Source organism: Alligator mississippiensis, chromosome 1 (genome assembly GCF_030867095.1).
Source record: "Alligator mississippiensis isolate rAllMis1 chromosome 1, rAllMis1, whole genome shotgun sequence".
NCBI lineage: Eukaryota > Metazoa > Chordata > Crocodylia > Alligatoridae > Alligator > Alligator mississippiensis.
The window spans coordinates 108932760-108955906 of record NC_081824.1 but is presented as its reverse complement, the minus strand read 5'-3'; the positions used below and the strand labels follow the sequence as shown (position 1 = coordinate 108955906).

The following is a 23147-nucleotide window of genomic DNA, read 5'->3' as shown; positions in this document are numbered from 1 at the left end:
CAGGGTTTTATTCTATGCTGCCTAAATAATACATTGTGTTACTCCACAAAACTGACCAAAGACTCATTGGCCCTTTACAAGTCAGATGGTTTAATTCTCAGCCTATTGGCTTCTCATTGGCCTTTAAATTATACAAGTATGTCAGGAATAAACATGAAATTGTAGGCACCTACAGAGCTGGACTGAGGTCAATACTAAAATTCCTCTAGATTGTGATAGTGTCGTCATTTCATTTGTGGAATTCAAGATCACCAAGATCCAGAACTGCTTGCCATTTTAGCGATCATAAAACAACTAACAAGTGCTCCTCTTTTCGACATTACAGAAGCAGCAAAGTTAAGATTCGGAATCATTAGAAAACACCCAGAATCTGTGAAGGGGTAACTGGGCAAATGCTTGTAGGAAAAAAAGAAAAGAAATTAAACAGGTCTGATTTAAAGCAGGCATTAATTTAGTGAAACTGTTCTATTTGCTCAAAAACAAAGTGTCCAATGTGTCAGTTTGCCTCATTAACACTATGATACTGTTCAAGATTAAAACAAAACAACTAGGTTACTTCTATTCCTTACAGATACTTAAACACTTTTTAATGCTCCCTATGGGGACCAGCACTAGACACCTCATTACATACCTGGATGTGACTATTCAAAGTCTTTTGATTAAAATTACTTTCCATCTGTTCAGTTAGATAACTAAATCTTCAAATCCTCATGTAAGCACTGACTCTTTGCATAATGCTATGGATGTGGACATTATACACTATTAAAGGAAAGAAAAGCATTTTGTTTAAAAAAAATAAATTTGTGTTTTAAAAAAGGACACCATCAACTTAAAATGTCATTGTTTAAAAGAAAAAAGTTTAAGATAGTACAAAACATTCCTCAGGTGTCCAAACAACACTGACTTGGGACTTTTAAGTATTGAACATAAAGGCTTAAGGACTTAGACAGATTTTTAAAAAAGCACTTAAGCAGGTTATGCTTCTACCCTTCCATGGGAGCAAGGCATCAAACCTGCTCAGGGTTGTTTGAAAAATCTCACTATTAGACTGCTTTTGAAAATAAACATGGATTACACTAATGAATTGGTGAGACCCTCCTGAAAATGTTATCTGTTGCCTGAAATAAAGCACATAGGGAAAGCCTTTGTCAGCTGAGAACCACACAGTCTTCCTGCCACTTGCTGTGGGTTTTAGAAACACTTCCCCTGATGCTTTTGTCTCCTACTGATGAGTGAAAGAACCATGCAAATGATAAGGGAAGGTGGCTACTCCCCAGAATTGTGCTTCTCACAAATATTCTGTTAGATCTGAAACAAGCTGTTAGAAATAATCTGTTTCCGTTTTGAAACTGAGTACCTGAAGAAAAAAAATGGCATCTGGCATCATCTTTCTGAAAATTCTAGGCTTACTGCCATTGCAGAGAAAACAGTGAAAAACCCAGACCAGTCTGACTTATGCATCCTCTGAAACAAGAGAAAACTTACTTCTTTCCTGTAGTTTAATTTATAATTATCTTTTAGGTTTCTTGTACTAATTAAAGACCATACATTTTCAAAGCGTAATAAAATTTTAAGTTGATGGTGTAGTTTTAAAAATGATCCTACAGCATATACTTCTCCTCTCTCTCATGTACCATGTACTTTTTGCATAGCACATTGCGACTGGGACTGTATCTATCTGAGTACTTATATGGGAGAAAGGAGCCTTGCTACTGATGTCTCCACCTGACCTTAGGAAATATAATAATACCTGTTTATTAGCAACAAAACACAACATATAGTTCTATTAATTATATTTGGAAATATACATTAGCTCCTTCACATGCATGTGCTTAAGTGAGAGCTGGAGGGGGAAATGGTCATGGGATGAATACACTTCAGCAAAATATGGGGCAGGAGGTATAACGATCAACCTTCACAGAAGGCAATTTAATGAAGCAAGCTACTACAATCCTTTCTGGAGGCAAGCAATGGAAACAATAGGTACCTCAAAGTCATGCAGGGGCACAATGCCACCATGCACTACAAAGGTACATGTGAGGCTGCTTGGGAATTTGAACTAAGTAGGTGGAGGGGCTGTGCTGGTTATTGTGTTTAACAGTGGACTGCCCATGTGTATAAAGCAAATATATGATTGTAGTACAGGGCCCCGTACTAGGCTTAATTTTACTGGCACAGGTGACAGCAGAAAAAAGAGTTAGTGCCACAAGCTTTAGCACTATCACAATACAAACCTTCCAGGCACCCTGGGTACATACTGTGGTTGCTACTCTCTGCCACTGTCATTACCAATGCTAGCTAAACGAAAGAAAGCATAAGAATACCATACTGCGCAAGAATCGCACCTTTTTTTGCTGTGTAGACCAGTGGTGGCTGACCTTTTCAGCTTATGGACTGGATGAGTGGTGCCAAGTCTGTACATGGCCAGATCCAATCTGTGGACCCATGGGGGAATGGTCCAGCTGCATTAGGCACTTGTCAGGCTATTCCTATGCAGCTACATCAGACTGGCTCCACACTGTTACAACAGGCCCCACACAACTATATTGGGCCCTGTGTCGGCTGTTTCCAGCAGCTAAATCAGGCTCCAGCTTGATTCAGCCATGCAGGAACGGGACCAATCCTTCTACACAGGGCAGCCCGGCTGGGACCGATCCCACCTCAGGGAGCCCGGAAATTTGACAGCAGGGAGTGGGCTGGGGGTTGAGTACCCCTGGTGAGAAAGATGTAGGGAACGCATAACAGGAGGCAATGAAGAAAATCATGTAAAAGGACCAGAGACACCCACAGAAGCACACAGAGCATGGCCTAGAGAAAAAGCTAAGAGTGCTTTTGGGTTAAATGATGACTGGAAAGATTTGGAGCGTGAGCAAGGAAACGGTCTTCTGCTGTTAAATTTCTCCTGTGGGTGCTGACAAATGTGCAGCTCCCTGCTCTAACTCACAGTGCTTCAGACCCAATCCAGTGGAGAAGTTACCTGCTTGCAGCCTCCCTCCACCCCAGTTCTGCTCCCCCTCCCAGCTCCAGTGCTGTCAGCAGGAAGAGAGAAAGGGGAGGGAGCTGCAGCTGGGGGGAATGGGATTTGGGAGGGGACTGCAAGGCAGAGGGGCTCCAATTCACCAATCCCCACACCACCTCCAGTTCAGGCTGGGCAAACCCCAGCATGCAGCTCCTGCCTCCTCCCTTGCTCCCTGTAGACAGCCCTGGGGGCAGAGCTAGGCTGCAGCAGCCCAGCTCTAATCCTGTGCAGGGACTGGTCAAGTTCCCTGAGATGCTCCACGCTGGAGCACCTTCATCTGATCTCTCATCAATGAAGGTTAATTTGTTGCATGATAGGCCACTTCTAAAATGCTCTGCAGCTTTGCACTTCTGTCACAGCCCAGCTGTAGAGCACTTTCAAGGGGCCAGTCATGCAACAAATGTCACTTCTGTTGGCGCCTTGTGTTCAAGGAATTGGGATTGCAGCCCCTGTACCTGGTATATACTCTGTAAATACACTAGACTGTAGCAAGGACATAATTCACTAATCATTAGTAGAAATAAGACAAAGGAATTATTCCTTAAATTCTACATGGGACCTAAAAAGAGTTAAAAATTCCAACAGGTTACATAACATTGCTGAATAGTATAATAGGAAGAATGTTGAAAGATTTATGTAAGTAAAGTCATGCTACCAGCTGCTTTAGTGTTTCATGTACAATGGTTGCAGGCAGTGTTCTTTCCAAGATGCGTGGTGTGCGCAGCCGCACAGGTGCGCCTGGCAGCGCAGCATGAGTGTGCCTGTGCAACTGCGTACGCCGCGCAGCTTAGAGGGAACGCTGGTTGCAGGCATGTAAATACTAGGGTTAGGTACAGAAGTTACACATACACCGATTTAAGTGATCAGAAACCAGTTTAAACCTGAAAAAGAACAGAAGTTCATTGCATACAAACTAGCTTAAAAATGGCCAAACCTGGTTGGATAAATCTGGATGGATGTAGTATCAGACTTAACTGATTTAGATTAAACTGGTTTATGGAACATTTGTCCCAACATCTTCTCAACTCAAGTTAACTCACAGTCCCCCAGAGTCCCAGGATGCTTTGAACCCCTGCGCTGTACTGTCTGTTCTAGTGAACCAGGGCCAGCCCTGCCCTCAGTTGTCATAGAGCTGAGGCAGTTAAGCCTTTGCTCCCTAGCCTGTTTCCTGCTTATACCTGTCAGCTTGGCAAGATGGGGAGCAGGGGAATGGACCACCAGGCTCCCCTAGCCCAGGTCTGTACAGTGCAAGAGGAGGAAATGCCCCAGCAGTGGGGTTCTTCACTGCACATCCCCCCTCCCTGCCCCCCGCCCCATAGCTGGGCAAGCCGGGATTGGAATTGCCCCAGCTCTGCCCCTCCCCAGCCGCCAGATTCTAAAAGGTGGAGAGCAGCGGGGAAATGCACTCGCCTGGTCTGGCACTGCCCTCCGCCTCAGCTGGGGTCTGCTCAGTGAGGGGAGGAAAGCCCCAACTGCAGGGGCTTTTCACACCCTCACCCCTCCCCCCCCCCCCCCCCCCCCCCCCGGCCACCCAGGCTGGGATGGCTCCAGCCCCAACCCCTCCCCAGCTGCCTGACTGAGAGGAAAGCATGGCTGCTGCTGAGCTGGGTTCAGCAGCCTTAGACAGTGTCACCATGAGGTGTGGTGCACATGAGCACCCCCAGGCTCCTGGCCTGGGCCAGCGCAGACTTCTCTTGGTCTTAGCCACCTGCACACAATGTCAGTTCAGTTTGTTATTGGTTCAACCTATGCAGCTTAGAAAAGCCTGCAAAAGATTGAATTGATTCTGCTTCAGGCTTTTTGAACCTCTGTACTTAGCCTAGGATATTAACAATAAATTTACCAACAAAGGGAGTCACACCTCTAACTCACATCAGACAGTGCATTAAGTTTAGCTCTTAAGGCACTTATTCTGTAAATACATGCATTAATCTTACTTGTGTGAGTACTCCTATTGACTTCACTAGGAATCTTCATACAACTGAAATTACTCACATGTGTATGCATTTGTAGAATCTGTTTCTCTTCTGAAACTCAGAATCATTTATACCTGGCTAACCTTTGTTTATGATTCATGTTCTGATAGAAATTCCATGTCTTCTAGCAAATTTGTGACAGGTTTGCCATATTTTTTGGAATAAAAAAGGACCTGCAGTGCTTCAGACACAGGGATTTCTATCCATTATTATTTCTAGTTCCATTTCAATTTGCATTGTAAATGGTGCCTCATTTAGGATCAATATCAGCTGACAGACCGACACAAAATAGAAGCCCCAAGCCCTGAAAAGCTTACAGTTCAAAAAGACAAGGCACAAAAGCAGTACCAAGCAGGAGACAGCATGCAAGCAAAGTTTAACGAGTGTTGAAAATAATATATGGAATTGTTAGTTTCTATTTTTCTTCTTTATACCCAAGATGAGCAATATAGAAAGTCAGGAAAAGTTAAAAAAATGTACTAAGATATACAATTAAATATAAGTCTTTTACACATGTACCCATGACATTATGTACCTTATTTTACTTATTTTAAATAAATCCATATTAAGTACACCTGCCAATCCATCACCAATGGTTATTAATTGATCTCTTGTAGGCATAAAGAAAAAGGTGCTTGAGAAAGGACTTGATGGAAAAGGTATTAATCCTTATCGACTGTCACTGCAAAAACAAGCCCTTCTAAAAAGGGTAGCATGGAAGAAAGCATAGATGTAACTATAAGAATGCTGTGCCACTGAAGGGCCATATGTAGTGTGGAAGGGGCTGGGAAGGCTTAAAGAACTGGAAGGTAAAGACAAGAGGAGATTTTGAAAGGCACAAAAGGCAACTTTGTCTAATTTCCATTGAAGTTACTAACATAAGAGCTGCTAATGTGCACGCCTTTTTCAAAATCTCTTTCATGGAACTGATGCTTAATTATAGACTTTGAATCTTCCAAACTTTTCAATTTTTCCAAAGTTTTCTAGATGCAATTCTTAAATATTTTTCTTTGGACATAATTGCATACTATGAGCAAATCTGAGCAATCTTATTAATCCTAGCTGACCTAGATACTGTAATAAAAGCAATAAAGTCAGAATTAAACTACTTTCGTATTGTTTACAGGTGTATAAGTTCACTAGAGAAACAAAAATAACTCATATTTCAGATTTCATAGCTTTAGCCCAGCTAGACCAAAGTAAGCAGTTGGCCTTTGTTTGTCCAGGAAATCATGAACCAAACAAAAGTCTATTAACTATAATATAAATATTTATATTGTACAACTGAGAAGAACAAGTCTCTATATAAAGAACTATTCTGTGGATCAGACCAGGTATCCTGTTTTCAAGCGTTACCCTTTCAGAGGAAGGGTCAATTACAGAATAACTGCCCACATGGACTGTTTGAAATTTACTGATTTTCAATTTGGACTAGACAATTTTATTAAATGTCTCTTTCTTGCTCTGTTAGATGGGAGGATAAGCAGAAATTCCCCAGCTACCTTTTCTGTAACAATTATTATTTCATATCCCCTTACCATGTCAGAGAGAGAGAAAATAGAGGTAAAAGTCAAGAAGCACAATCTTTACAATTCCACTTCATATTTAGATTCCTCATTTTTCTTGCTCATTGTCGTCTTTTCCTGCCTATGAATCTCATATATTATTGTATCCAATAGCAGACAAGGCTGCATCTCACTTTCTGCTATAAACTTGACTTTGACCATCTCCTTAACTCACCCATACTAACTCAACCATACTATGTAATTATAGCCAATCCAGGATTTCCACTATTTGAAGATTTATTTTATTTTTTATAAAGTTTCTTTGTATTATTGTTTGTCATGACATTATGATCATCATTAGTGCCTTTTTTACTGAAACATGTTAAAATTCCTTTTCATTTTCATATCACGTAACCATCCCTTGGAATTCACATGGATTTAATTATTTCAGGATCTTTCATTCATTATAAATGTTGTCAATTTAAAACTAATGCCAAATAACTTGTCGGTTGGAGTGGCACAACCTTTAGTTTTAACACGTAATAGATGACTAAGCTATCAAAAATAATCCGATAGAGTGAATCATCTTGCACTATTCTAGGCTAGAAAAACTATATTAAAAGGAAAGATCTTGTGGCGCATGTACTTCATTCTGCTAATTATAAACTTCCACATTCAGGAGGTAAAAAATATTAATGCCCAGGGAACGTCAAAAGCATTACCTTGGCTAGCTCAATCTTTAACTCTTCTTTCTCTTCTTCAGAAATCATGGTGGTGAAGTCAATATCAGTAACAGTGTCTTCATCTGCCTCATGCAACGGCTGTGCTTCCAGCAGTCCTTTGAAAACAACGAGATAAAAGTCAATCAAATGCTTACAAATCATTTCACCAACAGTGCTAACCACCAACAGAAACCTAAAGTGCAGCATCATCCTCACTTCACGTCCTAGAGTAGGAGTGCTCAACCTCTGGCCCGTAGGTCAGATATGGCCCATGAAGGCATGTCATACAGCCCTTGGGCTTCCCATCAGTCTGAAAATTTGGCAGCAGGAGAGCAGTGGCAATGTTAATTGTAGCTTCCCTGCTGCCAAATTTACAGACCTGTGGGGAGCCACCCAAGCCAGATGAAATGGTCCTGCACATGAGATTACACAAGCATGCAGCCATGGTTGGTTGGCTCCTGGGGCTGAGCTGGTATGTGCCAGAATTAGCCCAAAAATTGGCCCTGCAACACTCATCTGGCCTGCAGGCCCAGAAGATTGCGTATCAATGCCCTAGAGTTATTCAGGTCTTTCTGATATAAGAGCAGAATTCAAATGACCTTCTGGCTTCTGAAAGAAAAAAAAAATCTTATATTTTTTATTATAATACCAATGTGAAAACACTAACCAGACCAAGACATTTTAATGTACTTGGACAAAGGTGCAGTACTAAAATATCAAATATAGAAGAAAAGAAGAAAAACCTAGCTTTTTCCTCAAAATAAGTCAGTTAAAAAAATATATGCTTATGCAGAGCTCTGAAATCACTTATGAACTAGAAAATAAAAGGGCGATTCTGTTTTGACTATCAGGGCTGCTGCAGGAACCAGGAAGAACTCTCTCTGAGTTCCCTTAAGACCAGACAGTTCTTCAGAGGGTAGAGGTGGAAGCAAAGATAGTGCTAAAAAAGAGTCCAGCAGGTTTGAGCTTTGTTCCCTCTTCCTTCAGTCTTCTTCAGAATGCAAGCTCTGCTACTTTGCTCTTCCAACACCCCCTGCTCCTCTTCCCTTCCATTTTACTTTCTAGGACAGGGGCAAAGATACAAAGAATACATGGAGCAGTGTGGTCCTGGCCTATGATAGAAAAGAGGTCCTGCTGCAGGTGCCTGTAGGCAGAGGTGGAAGGTAAAGAACCCCTGGAGGAGCAGAGAAAGGCGAGATCAAGGGGCTGTGGGGGACATGGGAACTGAGAAGCATGCAGAACTAACTCATAAGGGAAGAGAACTGATGTGTGCAGAGGGAGGTGGGGAATTAATGACTGGGGAAAGCATAGCAGGCATGGAGACCAGAGCTCTTGTAACAGAGACAAATATCAATTTCGTACTTGAGAAAAGTGGATAATACAAATTGTTATACATTGTACATTAAAGTAATAATAATAATAATAATACATTTAAACAACAACAAAAAAGAGCCCATAGTATAATTACATGATTTCAGGGGTGGGGGCTAACTAATGATTTCTGAAACTCTGTGGTTGGTATTTCCACTATAAGCAGTTTTAAGAACAGGTTTTTCAGAGACCCAAAAAACAAAAAGAATAAACTAGATTTCAAGGGCTATCCAAGATTATTCAAGGTTCTCAGCTTTTCTATCCAATTTGTCATCATCAACAAGTATGTCAAAACAACCATGCCTGTAGATTTCTACTTTAGACCCTGAAACTTGGATTAATAGGATGTTCTTTCAAGCCACTGCAACCACATTTATTCAATGAGACTCAAGCCCAAACAAAAGATGGCTTTTCAAAGTGCATAACCTCAGTTGCCTGATAAATGTCATCCCAATTCTGTGCAATGGTCTCACAGTGCTCAGGATAGAGGAAATAAAAACTGAAGACTCTGAAATCTAATTTGGGGCCAAGTCTGGTCCCCAAGATACAGAAGCTGGAGGGGAGAGAGAAAAAGAAAATGGTGATGGAAAAGTGAACCTCATCTCCTATTGAAGATTGGATGAAGTTTGAATTTGGATGGAGTTTACACAGCTTGTGCTTTACCAGGAGGATATCACTGAATTTAGTAGCATAACTGGATAGTGCCTTGGTAACAATGGTGGCTGACTGGAAGAAAGCAAGGAGGACTGCTGCATATCACTCTAGCTCAGTGCTCACAAATGTGCATAATATTCTAGTGCCAGGTCTAGACTGCAAGCCAGTCTAACCGGTCTGCTTGTTCTCTTCCAGCTTAGAGCTCACGCTCTCTACTAGTCTGCAGTCAGTGATTCAGTATTTTGTTTTCTACTCATTGTTCATGCAGTCACTCTTTCTGTTCTTTCATCACAAGTAGCCCTTTTTACTCTATGCAACTGAACAAAGCAGCCTTTACTCCTCTATGCTGCCTGGGCACAAGGGAGAAGAGTGATTCCTAAAAGCACAGATGGTTTCTGTTTGAGTGCATGAACTTGGTACAGGTCACAAATGCCCGGATGTGCAACTGCATGGAAAGGAAGCCTCTACGCGCCACGTGGCAGTTTCAGGAGTGGAGAGGCTCCACTGCAGTAGATAGGAGAAGCAGAAAACAAAACACCAAATAAGGCAGGCACCACAGGGAAAGAAGAAAATAGAGTAGCAAATTACATAGGGAGCACAGGGCTGGGACCAGAAAGCAAAGCAGCTGATCAGGCAGCAGACCAGGATTGGAGCTGCACTTGTGGAGGGCATGGGGCTTATTAGTGGCACACCAATGAAAAAAGGTTGGCCCTCATTGGCCTAGAGCAGAGGTGGGCAAAATATGGCCCACAGACCAAATCCAGCCTGCGGAGGGGCTTTGTCTGGCCCGTGGTGGGTCCCTCAGTCCCGCCTGGCCCTGGCATCGTCCCACAGTAGCGCGTCCTGCTGCCCCCTGAGTACGCAGTGGGGCTGGGACAGCTCCATGCTGGACTGCCTTTCTAGGCAGCCCAGGTGGTGGCAGCAGCTTCTAGCCCCACCCCCATGATACTGACAGGGACCCGCATGCAGCCTGCCTGCTGCACTCACCTGCTCACGTTGAACAGCCGCAGCAACAGCAGTGCTGGCAGGGCAGAGGTGTGCTCAGTGCAGGGGAAAAGCGACCTCTACACCTCAGTGCTGCCCAGTGCTTCCTGCAGCAGTGCAGAGCCTGTGCTGGGCTGCCCTGCACTACCACTGCCACCTTTGGGCTGCCCTGTGGGGCAGTGGAGGCACTGCAGAGGAGCTGCAGGGCAGTCCAGCGCAGGCTCCACGCAGCTACTGCAGGAAGTGCTGGGCAATGCTGAGGGGGAGAGGCCACTTTCCCCCATGCCGAGCACACTTCTGCCCTGCCGGCGCTGCTGTTGCTGCAGCTGTTCAGCGTAAGCAGGCGGGTCTGCAGCAGGCGCAGGGCAGGTCGGGGCTGCGTGCGGGTCCCCGTCAGTACTCCCAGCCCCAGCCCTGCACCGGCCAGAAAGACAATACAGTGCAGAGCCACCCTAGCCTTGCTGTGTGCCCAAGCAGCGGCAGGACACGCCATGGCTGGGCTTTGCAGAGCAGGCATGGGGTGGGCTGGACTGAAGCTGTGCCCGCATCAGTGGAGAGTGGCTGCTCTGCTCCTGCTGAAGTCAGTCAGGAGCAGGCGGGGTGCGCTGGGGCAGTGCACTGCTGGCAGTGGTGGGGAGGCACCATAGGGCACGTGGGGCTCCCATGCACACTCCACCATACCCACAAACCCTCCCCTGGAAACCCCATGACCACTCTCCCCCATACACAATCACACATCCCACAAACACTGCACCCCCCACACCCTTCTCTATACACCCCCCCACACACACATATGCATACCCATGCATCTCTAGGGGAAGCCCTGCTCACTACTACCCACACACATGCCACTACAAACATACCCCCACACACTCTCCCCCTCCACACACCCCATAAACTCCATACCCACCTACACATCTCCCCATACCCCCCACCCATACCCCCTACAATATACAAGAATAAGACTTCATTTTGAGCTATTATGCAATCACCTCTATATACACTATGCAAACACACACAAATCAGGACAAAAAAATCATTTAAAAATAAAATTAAAATAAGTTACTGTGGATGTTAGATTTTTAGTATATCGACTTGGCGACGACCTGGTGAGGGGATTGCGGGTACTCGATCACCTGGGCGACAGTGATCATCGCCTACTGGAATTCACCATCCAGCGCAGGGCAGCAAAGGCTTGCAGCAAGACAGTAACCCTGGACTTCAGGAGGGCGGATTTCAATGAGGTAAGGAGATTAGTCGGGGAGAGACTGAGGTCCCGGAGGGGAGGGGAGTTAGGAGTCCAAGAAGAGTGGTCGTTCCTTAAGGAGATGATCCTCCAAGCTCAAAGGGTGGCAATCCCAACAAGGGTCAAAAGGAGCAAGAGTGCTCAAAAGCCCCCTTGCCTAACAAAAAGCATCCAGGAATGTCTCAAGGCTAAAAAGGAGGTGTACACCCAATGGAAGGGAGGGGCCATCACCAGGGAGGACTATACAGCCGTTGCTCGGATTTGTAGGGGGGCTGTTAGGAAGGGTAAGGTGGAGATGGAGCTGGGACTAGTGACCTGGATCAAGGATAACTAGAAATCCTTTTTTAAATACATAGGTGGTAAAAAGAAGTTTCCGGGTAACGTAGTGCCTCTGCAGGACACGCTAGCAAGTCTGGTGGTCGCACCAGATGTCAGAGCAAACTTATTTAACAACTTCTTTGCCTCCATTTTTCTGAGCAGGGACCAGGTCATCCCCCCACATCATGATCCCTGATGGTCCCAGGGGAGGCGCAGCCAGGTCCAGGGTCAAAGTGGACCTAGTCAGGGACCTCCTGGTGAGACTGGTCCAAATCAGCAGGTCCTGACCATCTCCACCCCAGAGTGGTGAGAGAATTAGCAAAGTTCATTGCAGGTCCCCTAGCACAGCTTTACAAACACTCATGGTGCTCTGGCGAGGTGCCAAAGGACTGGAAGAGGGCCAATGTGGTCTCCATTTTCAAAAAAGGGAGGAGGGAGGACCCAGGAAACTATATGCCTGCTAGTCTTACCTCAGTCCTGGAGAAGCTCTTTGAGAAAATTATCCAGGAGCACATCTGAGAGGGACCAGCAGGGGAGTGTATGCTTAGGAGCAACCAACATGGGTTCATCAGAGGCAGGTCCTGTCAGACCAACCTGGTGGCCTTCTATGATCAGGTCACTAACTCCTTGGACACAGACTACGTCCTCCGCGACGCCTTTCTGGATTTTAGAAAAGCCTTCAACACTGTCTCTCACCCCATTCTCATTAAAAAATTAGGCGACTGTGGTGTCAATCCCTACAGATGGGTCACCAATTAGCTGGAGGGCTGTACCCAGAGAGTGGTGGTGGATGGCTCTTTTTCGACCTGGAGGGATGTGGGCAGTGGGGTTCCACAGGGCTCGGTCCTTGGGCCCGCACTATTCAACATCTTCATCAGCGACTTGGACAAGGGGGTGAAAAGCACCTTATTCAAATTTGCAGATGACACCAAGATGTGGGGGGAGGTGGGCACGCTAGAGGGGAGGGACAAACTGCAATCAGATCTGGACAGGTTACAGAGGTGGGCGGGTGAGAATAGGATGGGTTTCAACACTGACAAGTGCAGGGTACTGCACCTGGGAAGGAAGAACCAGCAGCACACCTACAGGCTGGGGAACTCTCCTCTCACCAGCACAGAGGCAGAAAAGGATCTTGGAGTCATTATTGACTCAAAGATGAACATGGGCCACCAATGTGGGGATGCAGTCAGAAAGGCTAACTGCACCTTGTCATACATCCACAGATGCATCACGAGCAGGTCCGAGGAGGTGATCTTCCCCCTCTATGCAACCTTGGTCAGGCCCCAGTTGAAGTACTGTGTCCAGTTCTGGGCACCGCACTTCAGGAGGGATGTGGACAACATGGAGAGGGTCCAGAGGAGGGCCACTCACATGATCAGGGGGCAACAGGGCAGGTCCTATGAGGATAGGCTACAGGATCTGAACCTGTTCAACCTCCACAAGAGGAGGCTGAGAGGAGATCTGGTGGCCGTCTATGAACTGGCCAGGGAGACCAGCAGGCAATGGGAGAGTCCCTGTTCCCCCGAGCACTACTGGGAGCAACAAGGAACAATGGTTATAAGCTGACAGAGAGCAGATTCAGGCTGGATATCAGGAGGCACTACTTCACAGTCAGGGCGGCTAGGATCTGCAACCAGCTTCCAAAACAAGTGGTCCTCGCTTCTACCCTGGGGGTCTTTAAGAGGAAGCTAGACAGACATGTTGCCAGGGTCGTCTGACCCCAGCATTCTTTCCTGCCTGTGGCAGGGGGTTGGACTTGATGATCTGCTCAGGTCCCTTCCGACCCTAGTAACTATGAAACTATTTGGTTTTTAGTTCCTGCTTCCAAGATGGCAAACCCCCTTCCTAAAAGGAGTTTTGGGAGCAAGGGCAGAGACTTCCAGTGACAAAGGTCAGGGGCTAAGAGGAGGAACTTCCAGTAACAAGATGGCAACCAGGGGGTGGGTCACCTGTCAAGGAGTGTGGCTACCCATGCAGCCCTCAACAGCTCACCAAAACTCATGAAGCAGCCCTCCACCCAAAATAATTGCCCACCTTTGGCCTACAGCATCCCTATCGCAATCATCAGGGAATTTAGTTGCTAAAAAGCTAAGGAACCTCTACCGAGCATGTGCAACCTCACTTTTCCAAATGCATTTCTTGGTCATATTAGAATATATTTAAGACAAACAGTACATCCCTGATACAGAGAGAACATTTAGGATGGAGGTTAGGAAGAACTTTCCAACTCTGAGGGTAGTCAGGCTCTGGAACAGACTACATATGGAAATTTCCATTACTGGACATTTTCAGAAGCAGGTTAGAAAGACACTTGGCTAGGATGGTTTAGACGGGGATGATCCTGCTTTGAGCACAGTGCTGGATTAGATGACCTCACGTAGTCCCTTTCCAACCCTATTTTCCCACGATCCCTTCCTGTTTGGGAGAAGAGAGATCTTTCAGGTGCTGTCTGTAAATATGCCAGATACAGACCACAGCAGAACAATAACTGTTAAAATATAAAGACTTATAAGTGGAGTTAATTAAGTGCATGTCTTTTCAGGATCAAGGCCTTTATTTGGAGATAACTTAAAATGACTTATCAAAACTACCAGAGGTTGAGCTGACTCACTTGAATTGCTCTGCAAAAGGATCCGAGGTTGTATTAGCAAAAAAAATGTTTATTTTTACATTCCGATATGTCCCTTTTAATACTGAAATCATGCACCGCAAATGAACAATTAAATAGGAGAATTAGTATGTAGTACAGGCGACCCTCGCCATTCATGGGGGATACGTTCTGGAGATCCTTGTGAATGGCGAAATCTGCAAATACGGCGCTGCATTCATGAAAGTCATCTGCATTCATGAACGCAGTGCCCCTGGCGGCTGCGGGGGCAAGGCACGGCTGCGCTGGCGATGGCAGCGGCAGCAGGAGCGTATTTAAGATGCAGGTTGGACATTTACGAATATTTGAAACCACAAATGCCGCACCCGCAAATAGTGAGGGTTTCCTATACTTAGATGCATGTATAGACATTCCTTTTGTGTATGCGATGGAGTGACTGTTGCACGTATTTTTTCTGTGGACTTCAGCCCTGTCATTAAAACAATGCTCGTACCTTTAAGCCAAATTACCTGAGACCATTTTCTGTCTTACACATCATTACTTTAATCAAAACATCACAGAACAATTCACAAAGCTTTCCCAGTTGAAGGACTTGACTTTTGCATTTCATTTCTCTTCATGGTGCAACTGAACTTGAATTTGCTGATCTCTGGACAAAGTACACTTATTTCTTTTAACTTGTGGTTGATTGACTTGAGTCCACTGAGTCACCTATCACTGTTTTACTTAAGCCATAATTAATCATCCATGCCATTTATATATAACATTTTTATTACACTATACCTCCTTACTATATAAGCCATTAGGAACCAAATTTTGCTACTCTCACAGTCAGCAGTGTCTTATTCCACAAATAGGTCCGCTTACATCAACTGAGTCATATTCAGACAAAATAACTACTTTTTGTAAAACAGCGAGGCAGAAGTTTTAACCTAAGTTAGTAAGCTGGATTTCCTCTAGAGTTAATGAAACTACAGGAAGCTGTAAAGTTAATTGAAATTATATTCTCTTTTAAATAACAGATTTAGTGAAAATATTTATTACTTAATAAAAATCAGTTCAGGCTATGTTTAGCAATATATCCCAGGCATAAAATTTAATGACAAGGCATTTTAGAATGACTAAATTAGTTTTCCACATGAAGTGATAAATAAATGTCTACTCAAGCTCATTACTGTCAAATTACTGATAGGTTTTTATGTGCAGAAAAAAAAAGGAAAGCAGCTTTAACTGCAGGCATGAAAAGCTAAAGATGTGGTATATTGTTTAATATTAAGATTCTTATGCCTGTATATTTATTTGATCATTTTCTTTTTTACAAAACTCACAATAATTCCACTGCAACAGGATGACCACTGGCTACCTAATCTGAAATGGCAAAGTATAAAACCTGCCAAACCAGGGATTGACAACAGTTTTGGGCAGAGTGCCAAAAACACCCCAACCTCAACTTGGAAGATGTGCCGGGGTGGATGGTGAGGGAGCCACAAGGGGCCCGATCTTTGTTGTAGCAGTGCAGCCCTGGCACCTTCCCTGCCACCCACCCAGAGATGGGTGTGCACCTGCCACCCACAATGAGTCATGCTGGGGCTATACAGACCTTGGTAGTTGCTTGCAGCCTCCTCACTGCCTACTGTGAACAGCCCAGGCTTTGTGATGGATGACTGTGCATGACTGTGGTGTTCAGGCAACATCGCTGGATGGTAATGTAGTCTTCCAGAACACTTTTTCTGCATTTAAGTTTTGACTTTTGGGAAGAGGCATAATATTGTTATTGGTATGCACTGCTTGTTGTAGAGGCAGTTTTGGAAGTGAGGGAGGAATGAGCTTGCTTTTCAGGTTGGGTATATCAAAATAACAGCAATCCTTGATGAAGAGTTGCTCCCAGGGAAATGGACATTAGTGTTGGACTCAGCTTACTAAAAAAAGGATCGTCTGCTGCATGCTGTTTGGGGGGGGGGGGGGGGGGGGTGGTGCGCACATGTGTTTCAAAATAAATTACACTTACAATTTGCACAGATTCAGGTTTCACTGATTTCTCCTCTGATGGTAACCAGGATTTGTAAGTCTGATTATCTGCAAACTTCTCAAAAAAAGTGCGTCAGAACACACTGATGTCCGAAGGGACAATTATTTGATACACTGCCATATAAACCATTTAAAATAATGTTAGTACCAAACACTGCTCCATGCAGCTCAAGAAAATACACAGAAGTGACAAGTAAAGTAATTCCTTTGTTTCTGTATCCCTAATAGTGCAAAGTACTGTATTCAATGCAGAAAGATCAAAATGTCAACCCTGTCTTGAATTATTCATATGGGCTTAAAAGGGGATTGAGAACAATGCAAATAAAATTAAATAACCTTTTAAAAAAATTCTATGGCAGGACATCACAATCAACCTAAAAGAAATTACAGGATGCTAAACATTCCATACTCAGTGTAGAATACTTTCCAAGTATCTTAGCCACAATTAACATAAAGTCAGTAGTAAAAGGCCTAAAGTTTACTGCTCCTCTGATTTAACCCTGAAAAATATGGTTAATATTAAATCTGTTTTATAAGGATTTTTTTCCTTTAATCCTCAAAACAACAATGACAATTAATATGCCAATTAGATACTATGAGATATGTAACTAGTCCACAGAGTTTTAATTAACCAAGAAATACAATGCTCCCTGGTCCTGCCATAGATCTTGGAACATTTGTTCAGGTATCTGGAGATTAAGGACGCACTTGTTTTTATCAGTATGCAGTAAGACATGTTCTTTGAAAGCTCATTTTGTAGTCTTCCACATCAAATAAGTCAAGCTAAGTACAAAACACCATGTGAAAACATACTATAGGCAGTCTTACCTGTACAATTAACCACAGTAACAGGCATACAAGGCTCTTTGGGTAAATCTGATATCTTTTATTAGACCAACTCAAATAGAGCAACACTAAATTTGAGTTGGTCTAATAAAAGATACTGGATTTACCCACAGAACCTTGTCTGCCTATGTCCTTATGTTACATAAATTGCCAATTGCTTAAATTACAAGCAAGACCTTATAAGGGGGATAAGGTAAAGTGCTGTGTTTATTGATTAAGCACTTAATATACACACACCACATTTATACTCCAATTTTTGTTTTGCTCTGGTACACATTATCAGTTTTATCGGTGCTCAGATCAACTTAGTGGCCAGCCAAGTTGATCACAAGTGGGAGCCAGGCTCCTGCTGGTTCATCTTGTTAGATGAACCGATGCTCCAGGATGACATGCAGAACAAGACCCAAAATCAATACGTCTCGCCCCATCTTTTATAGCCTTGTCAATTCACCCAATCCTCAGGGCTTTTGCTGGGTTATTACTGTGTTCTTTCTTGAAAGTCAACTGTCATTGTTCTCTCGCTGTTCTGGGACAGATTATTCTTGTTTGGTCTGTCTGCATTCCACAGCCAGTCACCAGCTGATGTTTTCCTTTTCCATAAACACACTCACCCCAACAGCATACAAAAGTGTAAAAGGTCAAGCACTTATGTCAAGCTACAGAGCAATACAAAATGGAGTTTCTTAATTAAGGCAATGCAAAACTCAAGAAAATACATAAAATTAAAAGCAATAGGCAAAAGTCTATTTCCGTGTTATTTACCTAACATAAAGCTGGAATTTATGCTATCTGCATAACACTTAGACCAACATGGCTACAACCTACATCCACAGGAACAGTAAATTTAAAAACAAGAATATCAGATTTCAGCTAGTGTACATTCCCCAAAATTAATTTCAGGAAAATTAACAGAAAATTCTCCTGTGATCTAAAAAAATTGTTTACTACTTATACTTTATACTATACTACTGTTTTTACTGCTTTACATGTCTTTCGCTATACAGGCAGTCCTTGACTTACAATGTTTTGAGTTACAATGTTTCGTACTTATGTTTATAAATCGAAACCCTGTTTCAACTTTACAACGCCAGTTTCGACTTACAACGCTTGATCCGATGCAATGCCATGCCAGCGAACAAGTTCGCTGCGTCGCTCATCTCCCTGGAGAACATTTGTCCAAACTTCCTTGTACACTTCCTTTAAGAAAGCAGACAAGACTCCAGAAAAACCTGCAGCCAAGACTCCTGAGAAGACTCCAGCCAAGAGCCCTTCAAATAGTCCAGCAAAGTCGCCTCAAAGAAGTCCTTCCAAATCAATGATTGCTATTTACAATATAAATATATTAATGTAGCTATATTACTCATCTATAATTGATCGAGTACAAAATTCTAGGGTAATTTTGGTGAAAATAGGGTATCGGGCCTTGGTTCAGGAACCAATCCCCCATTTATAACGTTGCTTCTTATGAGAAAATTGGTTCCAAGTTACAATGTTTTGACTTAAGACACGGTTTTCAGGAACCAATTGTGTCGTAAGTCTGAGGACTGCCTGTACTAATTTTCTCTACCATTTTTTTTAATTTATGAGCTCCCACCAGCCTGTTCATTGAACAATAGTTCATCATTACATCATATAGAACAACAATAATTATGTTGTGCTACATTATTTCACTACAACTGTGTAAGCCATGCCATGTAGTCATGTTGTACCAATGCATTTAGAGGATAGTCCTTCTATTGAATAAATTGCAGCTTCTTCAAAGGCAAAATAAGATGCCTTGATCTTAGCACACACATCTATTTCAGTTCAAAAAACAAATGTTTTTATAAATTCTTTGGCAGTGTCATTGTTGCAGCATTGATAGCCCAGAGATGAAAGAATCAACATTTGAGAGGGAAAGAAATATTTCCAATTAGGTATATTGAATATTAGTAGTATCTTGAAGGAAAAGTGGGCCTCCTGTGCTCTTGAAGTATACCAATAAAAATCATTACCTGACCTCACAAAATCACCTGCCATCCCCTATCCCTCCTTTTTTAAACATTTTTTTGTACCTGTCCTGCAAAGACATATGCCTATGTTTACTTTTATGAACTTCATTTTATTTCCACAGGCTTCTGATCAGGGCTTTGAAATAGCCTCATTCACTTCACTGGGACTGCTTACCATTAAAAGTAAGCTTAGTCATAAGACTATTTAGGATGGAGACTTAAAAAGAATCTGTGTTTAAGATATTTAAAAACAAAAAAGGCAAATAAAAGCATCTCCCACCCCCAGAAAGATCTCTAAACACATACAACGTATTACGTTAAGATGTCTTTTCATGCACAATACAGTTCAAATATTCTGGTTATTGTTTTAAAGGAGTGATTCTATAGGTGAAATCCTGATGCCATTGAAGTAAATGGTAAAACTCACATCGTCTCTGTTGAGGTGTATGTATATCAACACTTGGGTATTACAATAAGAAATTCTATAAGGCTAAAGTTTACTAATCATCTTTTGTATCTGCATAATGAGGTTGTTGGTCTTTTTCTTAATATATAAGGGATTTTTTTTTACATTGCTAGTGTTTGCCTGTATTGTGTTTAGCTGGCTGACAGCCAGACTGACATGATACAGTATAATGGTTGATAGTCTATCTAAATGAATCCACAAAATAAGGAGGATTAAGCAAATAGATGGTAACAGCTTTGGAGAAAGCGGGTGTATTTTTAACATCTCAATGTGAATTTCACGTATAATAATTATGGATAATAATTATAATCAGTCTTCACAGGTAAATGAAATCTCTATGTAAAGTTAAACCTTCACCTGAATGCAGATTGGCTTGATGATGGTCAGTGAGAACATTTCCATTCATTGGTATGAGTCTCTGAACAGAACATCAAGTTTGGTGTCTCACAGTATATAAACTTAGCTTGGAATTTCCTTAAAATTGCCAGACCCTCAGTCCCTTTTCCACACGCTTTAAAGCAGTTGTTCTCAATGTATTTTGTACCAGGACCCATTTGTAAACATAGATGGCCAGTCCTGACCCACAGCCCCTTGGCCCTGCCAGTACCTTTCAACTCCTGACCCATAGCTCCCTGGCCCTGCTGATGTCCCTCACTCCCAAGCCACAGACCCCTGGCCCTCCTGGTGCCCCTCATTCCCAACATACAGCCCCATGCCCCCATAGCCCTGTTGGAGGGGGCCACCAGCTGCCCCCATACTGCTCAAGCCACAGCATGGTGGCTGCAGAGGCTCCAGCTCACGTGGGCGGAAGCAGGGTGAATCCGGTCCCAGCACAGGCTGGAGGGAGGAAGAGGGGAAGCCTGTGGCAGCCCCATGCCACGCCAAGTGGCCTGGTCACGGCCCCTCTTGACCAAGCAGTGTCTCCTGGGCGTCTTGTTCTAGCAAGTACGGGCACCGAACTGGTGCCGCTGGCCCAGCCACACAGCTCCCTCTGCCCCCTTTTCCCACTGGACGGGCAGGCACCTTACCCTCTCCTGCTCTGACACAGCCTCAGCACCTGGCCACCTTCCCCCAGTGCTGGCAGGCACCGCCCCTCCTGGCCCCCCCAAAACACCCAACCCATCCGCACCCACACCCAGATAGTGACAAAGCCCTGGCCCTCCAACCCCCACTCCCTACACACTTAGCTGGATCCAGCTACTGGAGCTGCTCCCACCACCCTGCCTGGCTTCATGCCAGCCGCGGTGCATGTGCACATGCAGATGCACGTACGCCAATTGCCTCTAATCACCCCAAGCAGCTCCTTGCAGGCTGGAATGCAACCCACTGGCAAGTGGAAACCTGCTTTCCTGTGTGTTTCTGGGACTTGCTCGCAATGCTTTCAACTATTCTTGGGACCCACTTTTGGGTCGTGACCCACGAGTTGAGAAACACTGCTTTAAAGGAACAAACAGGGTTTCTCATTTTGGAGACAAATTCCCAGGTAATCTAAAGTCACCATAGCCTGCTTCATACCACTCACTCTTAGCTTCCTGCTGTATTGGGGTACCTTGAGTGGCAGGCAGGCCACAGGCAAGAAGAAGGATAGTGCCCTACATTCTAAAAATTATTAATTAGAGAAACAGTCTCAAGGGCATCATCACTACTACTATAATTTTAGGTAGTCTAGTAATGAGGAAATGACAATATGTCTGGAACTACTGTTCTTTGGGTTTAGGCTGGACACAAAGCTCAAGTCCTATTATGAATTACACATAATCTGACCTTTAAATTAAAAAGAGCTTTTGTGCAGGATTTTTATATTAGTTAAAGAAGGAAATTGAGCAAAAATTCCAAAACCTTTGTCTAACCCTTAGGTTGTGATTTACATTTTGGCCTTAGATACATCAGCAAAGGGGGGAAAAAAATAACCCAAATTCTTTTTGTTAGTATAAGTCCTGTCTCTATTAGGAGGGCTGCTGTTATAGCTATTGTGGTTAACCTTTCCTAGTCCAGGCACAGCTTCATTCACTTAATGCTACATCCCCTTGGAACTTATATCTGCTATGTGGGCGAAGTCCCTGTCATTTGGTAGGGCTCAAACTTCTACTGCCTCTAGGAAACTGACAACTTCACTCAACAGCTTTTAATGATGTTGTGATCCGAGTGCTGTAGCAATGCAACTAAGACAGCTGCTTCTTTTCCCCATAACAGTTTTCTTAGTACATGCATGTCTACTCAACTTAGGGGAAATTTTCTGGTTAAATATTAAATAAACAAGTATACCAACTTGAATTATAATCAGCTGAAATATACATTTCAAATCCAGGGCTTTCCCCCCAAAATTATTTCAACTATGGCTTTTAAAGTTGAGAAGAAAGAATGCAATGTTATCAAAGGCTAATTAGCTACATCTTCTAAATATTTTAATTATGGTGTTATGTAGTTCTGCCATTAATGCCTAGGAGACAAATATCTGCATCTCTATTATTAGGGAAATATTCAGGAGAAAAAAAATGTTCATATTTCAACTGGAATTAATTGCTCACATTACTGAAATTGTAATTTGAACAATGGAACTGTCCAGACATTGCATTAGTGACTCTGATTTCCTTTGCCATATCATTTTAATACCAGATTCAAAGATTAGGAAGAAACTATTTCAAATGCCTGTAAAAAGAGAACTAATGATCAGGAATCTCCATGTACTCAAGAGTTTCAAAAGAGATTCTACCTTCACAAGGAAGATTGTCTGCTGGTGCTCCCAACAGAAAAGAATAGCATCTCATAGCTCCTTGTCTCTGCATTTCTAAAAACCCACAATCTAGCCCTAATTTCAAAATACCATCGCTTACAGGTTAGAATAATAGAAAAATAAGATTGGAAAGGACCGCAGGAAGTCATCTAGTCCAACCCCTGCTCAAAACTGGACTATTCCCAACTAGATCATCCCAGCCAAGGCTTTGTCTACCCAGGTCTTAAAAACCTCTAAGGATGGAGAGTCTACAACCTCTCTGGGTAACCTGGTCCAGTGCTTTACTAAGGTTCTCAAATTGCAGTTGGTGGAACATTTGTTTGTTCTCCTTGCCCAACGAACTAATCCTTTAATAAGTCATGTTAAAAGAGATGTTAGAAATAAATAAAACAGATTCCTAATTGAATTTTTCCAGGGAAGCGCTGCTGCAGGTCACTACAGGAATAGTACTGTCACCTCTGGAGAGAGAGAGAAGTTCAGTGGCCAGAAGCAATGAAAGGTTAGCAGTGGTAAAAGACACATATTGCTTATGGAAAGCAATTATTGTCAAGACTTATTAGTGGCAGCACCTAGTAAGAGCAACAAAACTTCTACACCTGGGCCATGTGTTCAGATGACACTCCCTATAACAGCAAGAACCCCTTAAGGGCAACAGCCAGCACCAAGGCAGCAACATGTT

At 43.3% G+C, this 23147-nt stretch overlaps 1 protein-coding gene across 2 annotated transcripts in view; it reads right to left on the bottom strand.

Annotated features, from left to right (window-relative positions):
* The window catches only part of TPD52L1 (TPD52 like 1), a 102337-nt gene that overhangs the window by 61664 nt on the left and 17526 nt on the right, over window positions 1-23147 (bottom strand). For both annotated transcript variants that reach the window (XM_014611028.3, XM_014611029.3), the window contains exon 2: window positions 7223-7338. In XM_014611028.3, the coding sequence (XP_014466514.1) occupies window positions 7223-7338 (116 nt within the window). The remainder of the gene's footprint in view (window positions 1-7222; window positions 7339-23147) is intronic.